This window comes from Cervus canadensis, chromosome 21 (assembly GCF_019320065.1).
Source record: "Cervus canadensis isolate Bull #8, Minnesota chromosome 21, ASM1932006v1, whole genome shotgun sequence".
Classification (NCBI taxonomy): Eukaryota; Metazoa; Chordata; class Mammalia; order Artiodactyla; family Cervidae; genus Cervus; species Cervus canadensis.
In genome coordinates, this window is record NC_057406.1 from 24,782,967 (window position 1) to 24,802,165 (window position 19,199).

At 38.2% G+C, this 19,199-nt stretch overlaps 1 protein-coding gene across 3 annotated transcripts in view; it reads left to right on the top strand.

Annotated features, from left to right (window-relative positions):
• Positions 1-19,199, top strand: part of PTPRO (protein tyrosine phosphatase receptor type O) — a 263,411-nt gene that overhangs the window by 157,821 nt on the left and 86,391 nt on the right. For all 3 annotated transcript variants that reach the window (XM_043440848.1, XM_043440849.1, XM_043440850.1), the window contains exons 4-8: positions 1,300-1,452; positions 3,772-4,215; positions 6,039-6,200; positions 10,066-10,262; positions 18,754-18,874. In XM_043440848.1, the coding sequence (XP_043296783.1) occupies positions 1,300-1,452; positions 3,772-4,215; positions 6,039-6,200; positions 10,066-10,262; positions 18,754-18,874 (1,077 nt within the window). The remainder of the gene's footprint in view (positions 1-1,299; positions 1,453-3,771; positions 4,216-6,038; positions 6,201-10,065; positions 10,263-18,753; positions 18,875-19,199) is intronic.

The following is a 19,199-nucleotide window of genomic DNA, read 5'->3' on the forward strand; positions in this document are numbered from 1 at the left end:
TAAATGATTGCATTAATATACAGAAATGGCTTTCACTATTTTTATTGGCTTGATGGGGATCTTGTGGTCAGAGAGAGAGAGAAGAGGGTCCAGGGGAATTAAAAATTTCTAAAGAAACCAAATCAATTTCTCTGAATAGACTAGAGGCAAAAGCGGGCCAGGTGGGAGAGAGACAGGGAGAGGACAGAGGACATTCAGTTTTGGGAACTGAACAATATATTCTCAGGACACAGAACCGCTACATTTATCTGCACTGAGTATAGGTGTTGGTCTCACAGTTGATTAGTTGTAAATGAAAACCAGATAGAAGATACTTATTCAACCACCTAAGGCATGATACCCAGAAACATCCCACTTTGACTTGCTGCTTTTATAAACTCCTGAATCTTCCATGGATTTTTTTTTTTTAATGAGACAGTGTTTAAGGCACATGCAGTAACTCTACAGGTTTTTTTTAAAACTTAAAAAAAAATCAAATAAACAAAAATAGACTCTATTACTGCATTCTTTGTTTTCAATGAAAACAGATTATCTGAAAATTAATAATTGAGACCTTGTTTGCTTATTGATCACATGCAAGTATAAGTTTATAAATAACTGAAAAGCATCACTGACACTTTTGTTGAGCTAAATTCCGTGAGTTTAAAAATGTTAACTAGTATGCTCTCTTTTTTAAGTTAATTAATTTTTCAAATTATTTTTGGCTTTTCATTCAATAAGTGGTATTTTTAGTTCCTTCCCCTCATTTCTTTCCAACTTGGATTGGGATTTTAAGCTTATTATTATCTTCCAAAAAAAAATTTTTCTAAATAAAATTCAGTTTTTAAAATTTTCTTCTTTTTTCAGGAAGGTCCCATTTGCCAAATGATAAAACATTTTCTTTTAAAAAATAGGCTATATTTTACAAGTAAGTCTAGTGAAAACATTTCTTGTAAAATCATTTTTTCCTAAGTCATAAATTGGCAAAATACCTTGGGATCTTATCTTACAGTAAATCATTAGCATAAACCTAATCTCTTCAATTTCTATGTTACCATTTCCACTTAATACACCAGATGTTCCTATAAAAATTTTAATTCCAATTGTATCTAATTCTTGCAGAAAAAGCCTTTGAGTCTAAAAATTTCAATTTTCAAATCTCTAGCCTTAAATCAACTTTTTATTACTGACTATACTAGAAATCACAGGAAATATTATTTGACAGATAGTCATAATTGTTCAGAACTTTCTGAACAAATTGTTCAGAAGTGTGTGGCATTTAGAAAACCAAAAATTTAATATAATTGTTTTTTTTCTCAGATTTTTTTAAAGGAAAAACAGTGTTTAATCACTGGCTGCCAGGAATATGCTACAGTAATATCACCTTTCAGCTGGTATCTGAGGCAACTTTTAATAAAAGCACTCTCGTGGAGTACAGCGGTGTCAGTCATGAACCCAAACAGCATAGAACTGGTAAGTTACTTGAAAAATCAAATTTAGTGAAAAAATAATTAAATTATATGTTTTTGTTATATGTATGCTTTCTGTCATTCTAAGGAAAATTCTGTTCCAGAACTCAGAAAAAAATACATATTTCAATAATCTAAAATGAATTTTCTATCAATGTAAAATGAACTGAGCAAAATATTCAATAAAAAATTTAAATATGTCAATGAAATCACAGATTTTTAATCTTTGAATAAAAAAGCATGTGATATTACCAAAAGTTATAAGTAATTTAACTGAATCAAGTAGACATCAGTAAATCTACAATATGACATAATAACCATGTGGCAGAAGAACAAATGTGAGAAGTTCTAGTATAGATTATCTGATTGTTAAAAGAAAATATTGGGATAGATACACCTAAAACTTGGCAGTGCTTAACTTTAGTATCATCACTAATATGAAGCACAATCATAGGATGACTAGATGAATGAATGGATGGATGGGTAGATAGATGGATAGGAAGGTGAAAGAATGAATGGGTAAAATAAATACACACATGCTAAATGCCCATCACCAATACCAATATAACTGACATTTTTCACCACAAACATGCTTAAGTACTTAATAAGCATGAGGAGACACAATTCATACAAATATTGGGAATGGATTATAATAGATCACCAACAGACCCTGCCAATCTGAAATTCTAAGATGTCATATTTAGGCCAAAACAAAGAAATTATTTCAGCTAAATATTAATATTTTATTCACCTCATATCAACACCTAAGATTCTACTTGTAGTTTTCATTATTCAAGTAAAGGAACTAGTTGAGCATCTTTTACCTGGGAGATTTTTAAAGTACAGGGAGGGATGAAGACAAAGTCCGCTAAAATGGTTTCCTGGCCTCAAAAATGGTAGAGGTACTATTGGCACTCATGGGCTTCCCTAGAGGCTCAATGGTGAAGAATCCACCTGCCAATACAGGAGACATAGGTTCAACCCCTGGGTCACGAATATCCCCTGGAGGAGGAAATGGCAACCCACTCCAGTAGTCTTGTCTGGGAAATCCCATGGAGAGAGGAGTCTGATGGGCTACATCCATAGGGTCATAAAGAGTTGGACATGACTTAGCAACTAAACAGCTATTGGCAATCATACAAGGCAGAATGCAATAAATATTTTTAAAGAGTTGGACACGGCTGAAGTGACTGAGCGTGTGCACACAAAGTTATATAGCAGAATGAAAGAGCGAAAGATTAATTTTTATTAAAAGCTCCTAAGAGGTGAGTGTTGAGTTGCTATTTGAAAGATATGTAGAATTTATTGCAGGTAGAGACCATGCAGTGACCTTCATAATTTTCTACCACTAGACAAGTATACTTCCATAATTCATGAACTTATTTTGTGGGCATAGTTTTCATTTTGAGAGGTTAGAAGTGAAGCCATATTTGCAACGTGTGTTAAAGTTTCTAAAGGTAATTTCAACACGCAACTCTCCTAAGTGCAACTATGTCATTGAGAGTATTTTTAGTCCTGATAGCTATAAAACACTATAGTTGCTTTTTTGTAAAAAAGATCTAGTGACAGAGACTTGGCTTTTTCAAAAGGAGATTGTGATAAGCTGAAAAATATGAATGTAACTCTACTTTGGAAGTGGTTCAGTCACCACTTTGACTAACATAGTACCACTATTTAATGTATTTGAAGTGTGACTGATGATACGATAATGTATGCACATCATGTACAAAATCTTAGATAGACATGTACTTGAAATGACACTTGTTCTTGATGTAAAAAGTGAAAGTGAAAGAAAGTGAAGTCGCTCAGTTGTGTCCGACTCTTTGCAACCCCATGGACTGTAGCCTACCAGGCTCCTCTGTCCATGGAATTTTCCAGGCAAGAATGCTGGACGTCTGTGTCTCTTTTTCTGTTTTGCATATAGGGTTTTCGCTACCATCTTTCTAAATTCCATATATATGTGTTAGTATACTGTAACGGTCTTTATCTTTCTGGCTTACTTCACTCTAAACCACTACAATATTGTAAAGTAATTAGCCTCCAACTAATAAAAATAAATGGAAAAAAAAAAAGAATGCTGGAGTGGGTTGCCATTTCCTTCTCCAGGGGATCTTCCCAACCCAGGGATCGAATCCAGTTCCCCGGCATTGTAGGCAGACACTTTTACCATCTGAGCCACCAGGGAAGTCTTGAAATGACACTTGTTCTTGAGTAAAAGTACAGTTAAACTATTTTCTGAATCTACTTTTTTGTTTGACTCATTGATAAAGTATTCATTATAATAGTTAAAAAATACATAAAATGATAATTCTCTTTCTTACAGCCCCTTATCCACCTCGGAATATCTCAGTTCGTATAGTGAACTTAAACAAAAACAACTGGGAAGAAGAGAGCGGCAGTTTCCCAGAGGAATCATTCATGAGATCACAAGATACAATGGGAAAGGACAGAGTCTTCCATTTTACAGAGGACACTCCTGAAATTCCCTCTGGCAACATTTCCTCTGGTTGGCCTGATTTTAACAGCAGTGATTTCGAAACAACATCCCAGCCATATTGGTGGGACAGCGCATCTGCGACTCCTGAAAGCGAAGATGAATTAGTCAGTGTGCTTCCCACAGAATACGAAAATAACAATACACTCAGTGAGACGGAGAAATCAGTATCCAGCTCTTTCTCTTCTTTCCCTGTACAAATGATATTGAGTTGGTTACCACCAAAACCACCCACTGCCTTTGATGGGTTCCATATCCACATAGAAAGAGAAGGTAAAGTACTGGGAAATCAGAGGACATAAGAAATGGTCCAAAGGTAAAGGAAATGGGAACTTTGAAAAATTACATTTAGAAAGAAAGACTGAAGGCACACAGTTAAGATATAAAGAAAAATGGTAAAGAAAATGAAGCATTTATTGAATATCCCAAGGCAGACTGAAACCAGAAAACGAAAATGAACAGATTGGGTCAGAACCCAGTTTGGGTAGTTCACACATTGCAAGAATGGGCAACTGTATACATTTCATTGCTGACACTTCACCTCCCCAAGCCACTGAGGAAACTTTGAAAAGATTTTGAATTAAATTTCTAACCATCACCAATTACAGAATATCCTGGAGAAGTGTTCTGTTTTCCAGGTACACAAATCTGTGAAGCATGCAGCAAAAGAATCTTACTGACAACATGACTTCTTTCCCTAGAGTATCAGACCTGTGTTCTGCTTATCAGGCTAGTCTTATTTCCCCTCAGGGGGTGCTCCCCTGGAACCAGCACAACTCACATTTTTCCAAAGAGGAGATGGTAGTAGAATAAAACTACACAGCAGCTGGTATTCCCACTCCAGCTACTATATTATATATATCGTATTCACTTAGCATCCAAGAGACATTCTTTATATTTAACCCATTACTTTATGAAAAACAGGGCCATGGCATTCAGTAAATTTGGATCATGAATCATATCTGAATTGTTGTTTGGTAGATATTCATTGTTTATTTAGAAATTGTTGTTTATTTTGTTTTTATAATCACATTCTTCATTTTTTGCTCTCCAGTCTAGTAGTTTGAGTGGCAAAGGTTGTCAAGTTATCAAAATTTGAGGTTAGATTGACAGCTTTACTTACATGCTAGGGTATTCAAATCATAGTCTCATAGATGACATATTGTTTGCCCCTATTTTATCCAATAGAATGAAATACAAGATTTGTGAATTCCTCTATATTGGAGTATAGAGCAACCAACAATACACAAATATTGTATAAAATTGAAATCCTTTGTCATTTACAATTATTTGAGTCAAAAGTCTTAACATCTGCCTGAAATTGCCTATATTTAAAAAGGTTCCTTTAGTCTTTTATTTTTCTGTTCCTCGATATAGTCTCTTGAAAATAGGGTCCTAGAGTATTTTGTAATGCCTATTTCCATGAAAGCTCAATCATGCTTTTATCTGACTGCAGTGTGTTCTGTTGAAGGCGACTCTGGTCGCCAAATGATTAAAAAAAAAAAACTTCAAATGAAGCAATAAGCAGCAGGAGATAGACTTTGAAGCAATGTAAAAATCATTTTTACTTTTAAAATTTCTGGAAGTCAGCCAATGAAGCAAAATATAATGTGTCAGAAAATATACCCAGAGGATTATTTCTAACTAGAAAATAATTCAATATATTTTAAGACACTTATGCATATTTAATGTTATCACAAAGAACTTGTACAACATTTGGTACTGTTTCTTTTAATTCTTTATATCCAAATGAGAAAGTTGATCATTGCTATCTTCTCCTAACATCATACTTCTGTTTTGTGTGTATCATTTTACTGGCTGACAGTATGTAAGAATGCAATATATATATATCCATATTTTTATTGATTTGGACACCATATTTTAATTTAGTTATTTTAAAGTACTGTAAGAAAACAATTTGAACTCTTAGCCATCTTTTTTCAATAGCAATTTTAGTTTGGAGGTATAATTCAACTCGACACAAGGAAAGAGGCAAAATAAGAAAATACTTTTAAAAAAAATTAACTGACTTATCTATAGCCAAGACTGTTCCGGATATCAATTCATATATATTCTCTTCTTTATACATGATTTAGAAAACTTTACTGAATATTTGACAGTGGATGAAGAAGCACATGAATTTGTTGCAGAACTGAAGGAGCCCGGGAAATATAAGTTATCTGTGACAACCTTTAGTTCCTCAGGATCTTGTGAAACTCGAAACAGTCAGTCAGCAAAATCACTCAGTTTTTATATCAGTAAGTACCAAAGAGATTATTTTGCATTTACAGAGGAGCTAAAACAATGGAGCCGGTGAGATGAATGATGCTCAAGCATCAATTATTCATCAATCCTTAGAGACCCTGAGAATTCTTCAAGGTCATGAGAGGCCCAAATCCATGTGATTTTTGACAGCAGAGAAAATATATGTATGTTTCATAGTAGCAAATCTACCCAGGGATTTAACTTGAGGATTTTTTTTTTATTATTGAGATAATTGAACATTTGTTAAATTGACCTTTCTCACTAGTGGTAACAAACTCTCCAAGGACATGGACACATAGTTTAGGAAAGAGGACTTTTGTTTGAAGCCATAATGAAAACTGGCATTTTTGAACTGTGTGGAAAGTCTCATTAGAGTGTTGAATTTGGGGAGCTTGAAAGAAGCACAGAGATTCAAGTGTAGCAAGACCTAGGTGGTCTCTCCAAAAATCGGCACAAACTGAGATAGAGCGTGGGACTTCCCTGGTGGCTCAGAGAGTAAAGAATCCACCTGCAATGCAGGAGACCCAGGTTCAATCCCTGGGTCGGGAAGATCTCCTGGAGAAGGAAATGGCAACCCACTCCAGTATTCTTACCTGGAAAACCCCAGGGACAGAGGAGCCTGGTGAGCTACAGCCCATGGGGTCCCAAGAAATCAGGCACGACTAAATGACTAAACAACAACAGCGAAGCTAGAGCATTATAAAAACACCAATATCAAGTCTTAGGGCAGCTTCCACTGATTCCATCAGGGATAATAGCAGGCCAATAACTAGCCTCAAAAAGCTACACAAATAGTGTATGTTGGTAATGTTTTCTGCTAATCTGACTATGCTTACCAGAAGTTTAGAGGCCAAAAATCTGTTTCTTAGCTTATCCAGAGTTAAATGTGCCTCTGATCAGCAGAAAAAAAAAAAAAGAAAGCAAAGGATTAAAACTTCATTCCAAGAAGGATGATCGCCATATGTTATCTCCTCCTCCAAAGGCAAAATACCACCTTTCATTAAATGACCCTCAAAAAGACAGGCGAGATAAAAAGGAGGAGCTCAGAGGAGAGAAATCAGTTTATTTAGCAGCCTAAAAATGTTGAAAATACCCTGTATAACAATTTTTCCTAGGAAACCAAAAATGTCACCACTGGTGAAAAGGCTTGAAATATCCACTAGACAAGCAGAAAAAATATCCATGATCACCCTGCATGTCTTTCAGTTACAGGAGATCTTTGACATGGCATCGTTTGAGAATGAAAGCAAAGTTTAGTATTGAGTTCTTCCCATGAGGCTAAAAATGTTTCATTAACCCAGAGATTCCCTTGTCTGCCAGCAGAGACCCACTACAAGTTCCAGGAAATCTTCCATAACTGTTCAGGCCATTAGCTCTTCCCTCCTCTGAACTTCTACTGTGTTTCATAATGAAGTGAAAGTGTTAGTCAGTCAATTGTGTCCATCTCTTTGTGACCTCATGGACTGTAGCCCACCAGGCTCCTCTGTCCATGAGTTTCTCCAGGCAAGGATATTGAAGTCAGTAGCCATTCTCTTCTCCAGGGGAATTTCCTGGCCCAGGGATCAAACCCAGGTCTCCTGCATTGCAGGCAGATTCTTTACAGTACAGAGCTTATCTCTGAGTGTGATATTTTTCTAGATGGATTTTATTTGCATACCTCTTGCTTTTCATGCCACATAATAAAACCCTAAGTTGGGGTTATACTCTTTGCTTATTATTCCTGTTGTACATTCAACAAATATTTATTGAATCACTTTCCAGTGATAGGCACTCTATTCTTAGAGTATCCAAACTGACCAGAGCTGCTGAGAATGTCAGAATTGCTCAAAAATATGGTTATTTTGAAGAGATGCATGTTAATATTCATTTAGGAAAATATAAGATACTAGAAATTTTTCTATTTCTCTGCCAGTAAAACAACCTGTTTGGAGCTTCAGATATTCTGTTCTGCAGTAATGAGTTACTCAAGTGTACTATGTATATGCTTTTGATTTTACAGGGATACTGTATTTATATAGTTTTGAAGGCTTTCCTCAGAGATGAAAATTAAGGTAGAAATTTACTTTAGTCTCCCAAAAGCCTTGTGAAGGGAATATTCCTATTATTTCCGTTTTTAGGTGGAAAAAAAAGTACTTAGACACAGAAAGTTTAGCCATTTAGTGTGAGAAGGAGAATCAGACTCTAGAAATCTTTAGTAACAGTGTCCATTTCCATGGAGTCTGCAGTGACCTATTACCTTCTGTTGATTATCAGGTCCATCCTATTATAAAGCCATTAAATGAATGAATTTGTTTTGCCTCCATCCACCTTCTCTCCCTGCTCCCACCACTTCAGATCTTCATAAAAGTAACAACACTTCACATTTAGATAGTTTTCTAATACATTGCAATCTCATCTGATCCCAGCAACAATTTTATAAGGTAGACTAATCAGATGGCATCTTGATATGTTAACACAAAGCCCCGACCCAGGAGATAGGAGTCCTAGGTTGTCTCTCAATACTCACTCTGTGACATTGGGCAGGTCATTCACATCTCCGGGCCCCGGTTTCCCCATCAGTAACCCACATTGGAACTCTAAAGTCCTTTCCTGTCCTCACGGTCTATGATTTGTCCATTTGACAGATGCAGTGACTGAGATTCAGAGAAGTCATTTGGCCAAAGTTGCATCGCTAATAATGAGCAAAACTGAGTTTGGGGCCAAATTTCCTGTTTCCAGATTCATCCTTCTCATAGTTTCATAGTGCTCCAGGAAGTTTCACACAGGGGTTAACAGCATGGATTTTGAAACCAGACCTCTTGTGTGTGAATCCCAGCTCTACTTATCCTATCTCTGCCTCAGTTTCCTTATCTGAAACTTATCTCATAAATTTAGTTAAGAAAATTAAAGAATTAAAATATGTAAACATAAATAAGCTTAAAAGAGCCTGGCAAACAGTGAGTCCTACATCTCTTTGCCATTGTAATTATTATTATCATTTATATTATTTTTATTTTCTTTGCCCCATTTCCCATGAGCTTGGGACTGCCCTTGCCAGCAGAGTCATATTATTCCTCCCCCTTTCCTGGGCTCCAGGACTACAGCTTCTTATTGAGAGAACTGACAAATGTATCCTAAGCAAATAAAAGAAGTTGCACATTTGCATTTTAACAGGGACTTTCAGGAGATAATAATCACCTTACCATTTCTTGGGTCTTTACTATATGTCAGGCACTGTGCTAATAACCACTTTGGAAATTTAAAAGAACAAAGCTAATGGCGGGCACTTTTAGGGAGATATTTTATAATGAGGATCCTACCGTGTCCTCAAATTATCACCCAGGTTTCCACCAGCTTCTATAATTGAGCCTCTCTGTTGCCTATTTCTTCTCTAAGGGAGTCACACTCTGCTGCTTTGATTCTGCTGTCACCAGATTTAAAATTTTCTTCACAGGATTGCAGTCGAGGCTAATTTGAATCTCAACATAATTATTTCTAGAGCCCAAAGATCCTAACAGCAAAGGAATCACAAACACTCATGAAACCACACTGCCACACACACTCTTTGTTAAGTAAATTCTGTCTGGTGCAGAAGTTACCAGAATAGTCTCAGAGGCATGTAACCACTGAAGTGGGGCTTCTGTCTCTCAGTAGAATTGGTTTGGTTGCTGCCACCAGGCTGTTGCATAGGTCAATGGGGAGGTCACCCGGTGGAGACCGTAGCTAGGCAGAGGACATGAAGACTTGCCAGTCTTGGCTGCCAGTCTGACTTGGAATGTCTTTCTAAGGGCAAAAGGAAAACAGCATGATTTTTAAAGCTATAGTCCATCTGAACCCGCTCAGCCTGAAGCCTCCCCTGTGCTCTGGTTTGACATCTAGGTCCTTCAGGAGAATGGATTGAAGAGCTTACAGAGAAGCCCCAGCACGTGAGTGTCCACGTTCTAAGTTCAACCACTGCCTTGATGTCCTGGACGTCTCCCCAAGAGAACTACAATGGCACCATTGTGTCCGTGGTGTCGCTCACCTGCCAGAAACAAAAGGAGAGCCAGAGGCTGGAAAAGCAGTACTGCACTCAGGTAAAGGAAAGGAAGGGCAGTCGGGCTCACTCACCTCCTGCAGCCCAGCCTCCCAGCAGATGCAAGGGTGCCACCGTGGCCAGCAGCTGTGCCAAGGTCTCCCTGGTGCATCACGGATACAGGAGCCAGGAAGTCGGTGCCCAAGGCTCTGCAATCACAGTCGCCTTCCTTTCCTCTTAGAACTACCATCTTCCTTTTATTTCCATTCCTCATTCAAGAACATATCCTGAGCACCTATGATGTGCTGGGTACTGGGGGAGGTGGTGGGAATCTAGACAATTTTTATACATCCTGCTCTTGGTGAGTTTAGTCTAGTGAGAACAATAGTAAGTATTCATGTATTACTGCAGAGTATAAGACCTAGGCTAAAAGTGAGTGATGGTAGGTCTGTATAAATTCACAGAAAGAAGAGCATGAATAAATATTGATTGGGGCAAGAGGATTTGAAAACGATCGGAAGAACTTTACCTTCTAGGGGAGGAGACAGGAAGCAGTAGGTTTAGGGGAGATTTGGTTTACTTGGTGCAGTTTTTGTATTTTTTCCATTTTTTTTTCTTGTTGTCTTAACTATAAAGATAATATATGCTCACTGAAAAAAAAAACAACTAAAAAATTTTAAGTACATAAAGTGAAAAACGATCCCCTCACTAATACAAATGAAGACTTTTAAAGGATAAATAGCAGTTAGCTGAGTGAAAGGGGTAGATGGGGCAAGTGGAGAAACCTGGGAATCTATAGTTCTGGGCGTGGCTACCAGAATGAACCGCCATGCCCAGTCATCAGTTCTGAATGAAACCACCAACCTGGGCATCTAAGCAGACTTTGCCCTCAGACGCCCTGAATACACCCACTGGAAGCCTGCCGCCCAATCCTATTTTCCTAAACCTGGTTTTACTTTTTCTTCTTTTTTTCATGAGATCAAAGAAACTGATCCTTAGTGTCTTACAAACACAATACTTTTTAAATTGGAGTGTAACTGCTTTACAATGTTGTATTAGTTAATGCTGCACAATGAACTGAATCAGCTATATGTATACATATATCTCCTCCTTCTTAAACCCCCCACCACCCCCTGCCCCCATCCCACCCCTCTCGGTCATCACAGAGCATCCAGCTGAGCTCCCTGTACTATAGAGCTGCTTCCCACTCATTGTCTATTTAACATATGGCAGTGTGTATATGTCAATGCTGTTCTCTCCATTCATCTCGTTCTCCCCACCCCATATCCACATGTCCATTCTCTACTTCTGCTTCTCTATTCCTGACCTGAAAACAGTCTCATCTGTACCATCTCTCTAAATTCCATATATGTGCATTAGTATACATTATTTCAAACACATTCTTTTCTTGCCTAGAGGCAAAAAAAAGTTTAATTATTGTGTGGAGTATGCTGGAAATAGAATATGCACTCAAAACAGGTGTTTGCTGTGTGGAAGCTATTTGGAGTGTTTCCATGTATTCCATGAAAATCAGGCATTTAGTGTAATTCAAAGGGTGAGAAATTTTAAATTAAGAAGAGGAATTCAGGAATCATGGCCTTTGGAGCTCTCAAAAGCTCTAGAGAGCTGAGATAAGCCCAGCATGAAGATGAGGCTACCCTTTCAGCTTGAATTAAAGAGTAAACATGCCAAACAGATTAACTAGTCATCACAACTCACTGTGCAGTTTATTAGCTTCCTTCCCTGATTGTACCCAGCATACTGACTCTTCACATTGATAGAAAATGTGTTGTGTCCCAGAACATAACTAGAACTTGACTGCTCTCAGGTATGATTTTTCTTCTTCCCTCTAATGTATAAGATACACATCTTATACATAGAAGTGTTAGTGTCAGTTGCTCAGATCGGTTCAGTTCATTTTAGTCGCTCAGTCGTGTCCGACTCTTTGCAACACCGTGAATCACAGCACGCCAGGCCTCCCTGTTCATCACCAACTGCCGGAGTTTACTCAAACTCATGTTCATTGAGTCGGTGATGCCATACAACCATCTCATCCTCTGTCGTCCCCTTATCCTCCTGCCCTCAATCTTTCCCAGCATCAGGGTCTTGTCAAATGAGTCAGCTCTTTGCATCAGGTGGCCAAAGTATTGGAGTTTCAGCTTCAACATCAGTCCTCCCAGTGAACACCCAGGACTGATCTCCTTTAGGATGGACTGGTTGGATCTCCTTGCAGTCCAAGGGACTCTCAAGAGTCTTCTCCAACACCACAGTTCAAAAGCATCAATTCTCCGGCACTCAGCCTTCTTTATAGTCCAACTCTCACATCCATACATGACTACTGGAAAAACCATAGCCTTGACTAGACGGACCTATGTTGACAAAGTAATGTCTCTGCTTTTTAATATGCTGTCTAGGTTGGTCATAATGTAAGTGTCTTTTAATTTCATGGCTGCAGCCACCATCTGCAGTGATTTTGGAGCCCCCCAAAATAAAGTCAGCCACTGTTTCCACTGTTTCCCCATCTATTTGCCATGAAGTGATGGGACCAGATACCATGATCTTTGTTTTCTGAATGCTGAGCTTTAAGCCAACTTTTTCACTCTCCTCTTTCACTTTCATCAAGAAGCTCTTTAGTTCTTCTTCACTTTCTGCCATAAGGGTGGTGTCATCTGCATATCTGAGGTTATTGATATTTCTTCCTGCAATCTTGATTCCAGCTTATGCTTCATCCAGCCCAGAATTTCTCATGATGTACTCTGCATGTAAGTTAAATAAGCAGAGTGACAATATACAGCCTTGACATACTCCTTTTCCTATTTGGAACCAGTCTGTTGTTCCATGTCCATTTCTAACTATTACTTCCTGACCTGCATACAGATTTCTCAAGAGCCAGGTCAGGTGGTCTGGTATTCCCATCTCTTTCAGAATTTTCCACAGTTTATTGTGATCCACACAGTCAAAGGCTTTGGCATAGTCAATAAAGCAGAAATGGATGTTTTTCTGGAACTCTCTTGCTTTTTCAATGACCCAGAGGATGTTGGCAATTTGACCTCTGGTTCCTCTGCCTTTTCTAAAACCAGCTTAAATATCTGTAAGTTCATGGTTCACGTATTGCTGAAGGCTGGCTTGGAGAATTTTGAGCGTTGCTTTGCTAGCATGTGAGATGAGTGCAATTGTGCGGTAGTTTGAGCAATCTTTGGCATTGCCGTTCTTTGGGATTGGAATGAAAACTGACCTTTCCCAGTCCTGTGGCCACTGCTGAGATTTCCAAATTTGCTGGCATATAGAGTGCAGCACTTTCACAGCATCATCTTTTAGGATTTGAAATAGCTCAACTGGAATTCCATCACCTCCACTAGCTTTATTTGTAGTGATGCTTTCTAAGGCCCACTTGACTTCGCATTCCAGGATGTCTGGCTCTAGGTGAGTGATCACACCATTGTGATTATCTGGGTCATGAAGATCTTTTTTGTGTAGTTCTTCTGTGTATGCTTGCCACCTCTTCTTAATATCTTCTGCTTCTGTTAGGTCCATACCATTTCTGTCCTTTATTGAGCTCATCTTTGCATGAAATGTTCCCTTGGTATCTCTAATTTTCTTGAAGCGATCTCTAGTCTTTCCCATTCTATTGTTTTCCTCTGTTTCTTTGCATGGTTCACTGAGGAAGTCTTTCTTATCTCTCCTTGCTATTCTTTGGAACTCTGCATTCAAATGGGAATATCTTTCCTTTTCTCCTGTGCTTTTGGCTTCTCTTCTTTTCACAGCTATTTGTAAGGCCTCCTCAGACAGCCATTTTGCTTTTTTGCATTTCTTTTTCATGAGGATGGTCTTGTTCCCTGTCTCCTGTACAATGTCACAAACCTCTGTCCATAGTTCATCAGGCACTCTGTCTGTCAGACCTAGTCCCTCAAATCTATTTCTCATTTCTCGCTCAGCTGTGTGCAACTCTTTGCAACCCCATGGACTGTATGTAGCCCACCAGGATCCTCTGTCCAAGGGGTTTCCCAGGCAAGAATACTGGAGTGGGTTGCCATTTCCTTCTCCACATACATGGAAACCAAAGGCTGAAAGTGTAGAGAGATATTGTAAATTATATATGAACCAGAAAAGTCTGGTCTAAGTGCTTGCTGACAGTGGCTTCTTTGAAATGCAAACGTGAAAGTGTTGCAGATTGTAGGCAAGGAGGGAAAAGAAAGCAGAGGGCAGAAACTAGACCACTGTTCTAGGTGTTATCTCAGTTACCACAAGAGGATTGTGTTAGTATTACATCATTACATCATCATCATCACACACACGTGTATATTTTCAAAGAAAGAAACATCAGTTCAAAAAAATCTCAAAAATTGGCCTAGAGAAGAATCCAGAATATACTCTCACCAACACTGGTCTGACTGAGGTTATTTCTTAGAGCAACCATTATCCAGAAGGAAAGAAATTATAACATTTCTTCAGTTCTCTTTTCAGTGGTACGGTGATTATGTTGAATCAAAAAATCAAAATGCAGCTCAAAAATAAGCGTGATTCTAAACTCAAACACAGATGAATGATTAACCACAATGTTTTATTCTCTCACACTTTCATTCTCGCCACTTTTTCTCTACCATCATCTCATCAACTGTACCACAGGATCACTCCTTTGTCGATTACCATCATCCATGAGATTCGGTGCTAGTACCCCTGCTCCTCCCCACAGATTTATTTTCTAGGAGGTTCTGTGTGAGCTGCTAGAAATAAGAACAAATTTGATTTGAGCCTTGATTTCATGAAGCTTAGAGTCTAGCCTTTCATGTAGGTATCTTGAAGTGAAGTGAAAGTCCCTCAGTCACGTCGGACTGTTTGCAACCTCCATGGACTGTAGCCCACAAGGCTCATCTGTTCAAGGAATTCTCCAGGGCAAGAATACCGGAGTGGGTAGCCATTCCCTTCTCCACAGGATCTTCCTGACTCAGGGATTAAACCCAAGTCTCCTGCATTGCAGGCAGATTCTTTATCATCTGAGCCACCAGGGAAGCCCCTTGGTACCTCTTAATTTGAATTTGTCCTCATTAAGTATATGTACTTCATGTCTGGTTGCTGTTTTGTGTGAGTTCATATGTGAATATTCATGAGCAAGAGAGTTTTCTAATATATCCCTGCTAACAAACACCGTAGTTCTACTCACTAATAAGCCTATGTCAATATGGTGAGCATAATAAAGCCACTGCTCAGTGTCATATAAAGGACTCTCCAAAGACACACACAATTATGAATTTCAGAATAAAGAAGCATCATATAATATATGGATGTATATTTATTAACTTTGAAAGATAATTTACATTTATTATCTTTGAAAGATAATAAATTTATCTTTATTATCTTTTAAAGGCTAGATCCATTCTTTTTTCAATTTTTAAAATTTTTATCCTCACACATGGCATGTGGGATCTTAGTTCTCCAATTAGGGCTCAAACCTGTTCCAGCAGTGAAAGCATGGAGTCTTAACCACTAGACCACCAGCAAAGTCCCAATGTACATTTATTTTTACATGTGGTCTGCTTGGTCCATACATGTTTGGTGACAATTTACAGGAGTGTGTAATAACTAACTGACTAAATCAGAAAGAAAGCCCAATCAGTCGGTCTGTTAGCTTTACAAATGAGGAAATGATAGAGCTAAGAGGCTGAATATTGAAGGGACCTGCCTGCAGTCACACAACTGATTAGTATCAGAGCTGAGACCCCATCTCAAGTGATGTGACTTCCAGGAGAGAATGTTTTCTTGTGCATTACAGATGATACACTAGGGGAAGTTCATCCTCACTTCTCTTCCTGATGGAGTCAAGAGTGTTGACTAAAAGCAGAGACTCTAGACTCAAACAGAATTGAGTTTCAGACCTGATTTTAGCAGCTACCAGCTCTGAGTTTCTTTCTTTCCAAGTCTTACCATCTGAATCTGTAATAGAAGAAGCATATCCTACCTCATAGATCTGTAATAAAGAAAAGAGGACTTGATGCTTAATGCAATGTTTGAAACATAGTAATAGTAAGGTGTGCTAGAAATTAACTTTTATTATTATGCAGACCTAACTGAATACTTTTTGTGTCAAGGGAAGAAGATGAAGAGGTTCTAGAGATTCTCCATAGAAACTGAGTAACTATAATAAGTGTACAGAAAGATGTCATGGAAAGAGGATTACATAATATATACATAAGACCACTTCTGGAGAATTTCCTTATGGTCAGTGGTTAGAACTCCAAGCTTGCACTGTCAGGGCCCAGGGTCAATCCCTGGTTGGGGAACTAAAATCCCAGAAGCCATGTGGTTCAGCCAAAGAAAGAGAGAAGACCGTTTCAGACTTAAAAGAACTCTCATCTAGTTTAACCTCCTTGTTTATATTTTCTATGCCCTATGGTGTATCTTTCCTCCATTTCTTTAGCTGAGAAAGGATAGGGCCAGGGCCTAGGTGGAAATGCATTGGGCTGGACTGAATTCTCTGGGACGGAGACAAAGCCAGTCAGAAATAAGAGAGAGGAAATACTAGAATGCAAAGATGGGGTGAAAATTGGGGGAGGAGTATGGAGTAATCCTCTACTGAATAAAACATGTTACTTAGTAAGTAGAGTATTACTATTTGGGGCTTTCCAGGTGGCACTAGTGTTAAAGAACTCGCCTGCCAATGAAGGAGAGGTAAGAGATGAAGGCTTGGTGCCTTTGTTGGGAAGATCCCCTGGAGTAAGAAATGACAACCCATTCCACTATTCTTGCCTGGAGAATCCCATGGACAGAGGAGCCAGGGAAGCTCTGGTCATAGGGTTGCAAAAGAGTCAGACACAGCTGAAGCGATTTAGCACTAGTATAGGAACATTTCCCCTCCCCACCTCCAATCCACCCCTAAGCAGGTCCAGGATAAAGAAAAAGGTATGAAGGAATAGAAGTAATGTAGATACCTCAGTAAATATTTTCAAAGTAGGGGGAAATTAATATTTATATTAATAATTTGTGACTCAAGTCAAGTGCAATATGATTTGTCCTCTTTTCATTTTTTTAGTAGTGTGATATATATACACATTATTGGTTCTTATTTTTTTAAGGCAGTGTAATTTTCCTGAGATGAATTCATTAGGATAGCATATTTAAGTGGTTATAATTCCAGGAAGTCATATGAATAATTAGAATCAACCACTGCCTAAAATATTATCAAACCAAAGAAATTTAACATCACCCTGAAACAATCTACACTCTGTGTGTTATTCTAGATACTCTAAATGAAAGCAAGGTTAGATTGGCAGGTATGTTCACATGTTTACAGTGGTTGTTAAGTTTAAAGGAAAAGTTTGGAGCAATATTAATGGTATTGAGCCCCACCTGTATGGCTCAATACTTAATTGTATATGGATATATGTTCAAGGAAGGTCTAGAAGACTGCCCGCCAAAATGTGGGAAGTGGTGAGAGGAGACCAGAAAGCCTACAGATTGACCTCATTTGCTTTTCTACAGTGTGATCAATTTTAACAATGAGCACTGTTAGTTTTATCACTTAAAATGTGTTTTAAAGAAATAAAACAGTACTAGAATAAATCCCACTTGATCGTGGTGTGCGATCCATTTTATGTATTGTTGACTTCAGTTTGCTAACATTTTGTTGAGAATTTTTGCATCTATAGTCATCAAAGATACTGGCCTGTAATTTTCTCTCTTGGCTTTGGTATCAGGGTAATGCGAGTCTTGTACAATGAATTTGAGAATGTTCTATATTCTTCAAATTTTGGAATAGTTTGAGAAGGATAGGTATTAACTTTTCTTTATATATTTGGCAGAATTCCCCTGTGAAACTGTCCAATCCTGGACTTTTGCTTGCTGGGAGATTTTTTTTTTTATTACAAATTCAGTTTCACTACTAGTGATCAGTCTGTTCTGGCTATTCTTCCTGATTCAGTCTTGGCAGGTTGTCACAGTAGCCTTGTAAAGTGCTTGCTGCTGTGTCTTGATGCTTGGCCCATATCATGGAGTGGAGGTCACAATGCTAGGCTTCCAGTCCCAACACTGATCCAAATATGTGACCTTGGCTATTCTCTAGCTTTACCTTCTTGATCTACTAAATGAGAGATTTGGACTAGATAATCTCTAAGGTCATTTCCATCACTATAATTAGATGTTTTATGCTTCTAAGTGTTGAGAAAGTAAAGACATTCCTGCATGGATCTTTGCATGTAATCAGCTGACACTACAATTTAGGATGTCAGACTATCCTTAGTTTATTGCTGATTTGATTTTGGTTAGAGGTTGATGTGTCTCTAGTGTACATAATTACAATCGACATTGATGGGTATAGAGCAGTTCACAAGGCTTATTAAATCCAGCCATAGAATTTGAATGTTCTGGGTTCCCTTCAGCCTTCTCATAAACTATAAATCATCCTAATGTTGAAACTTGACCTTCCTCAGCATGAATAAAAGCTTCTGAATTTCAAAGGCATTTGTGAGTTTGCAGTGTCCCTGAATACAATGTTATCCTCTGAGTCACACGCTGAAAACCCAGTTCTAAATAGATCTTATTGGGTGTTTGATTTAAAGGTGAACTCAAGCAAATCTATTATTGAAAATCTCGTTCCTGGTGCCCAATACCAGGTTGTGATGTACCTAAGAAAAGGCCCTTTGATTGGACCACCTTCAGATCCTGTGACATTTGCTATTGGTAAGTTGCCAGCCACAAGAAAAATACCTTTATCAGAGTACTGTTTGGAGGGGTCTAAGTTCGAGTCATTGTCATCAGTTACGGGAGGTCCATACTTGTTCACCCAATATTCAACCTTCAGAGTAATTAATGACCACAATTGTATACCTGGTAGGTATCCTTGGCATTCATTACTTAGGAAAAAGAAAATCTCAGGCAAATATGGTTAGTTTTCAATGATTGTATCAAAAGAGTGAAATACCTAGTCAGTCAGTAAGTAGAGATGTGAAGCCGTTGTTAAGATATGAAACATTCCTTCTTGACTTTCTTTTTTCACTCCCCTCCC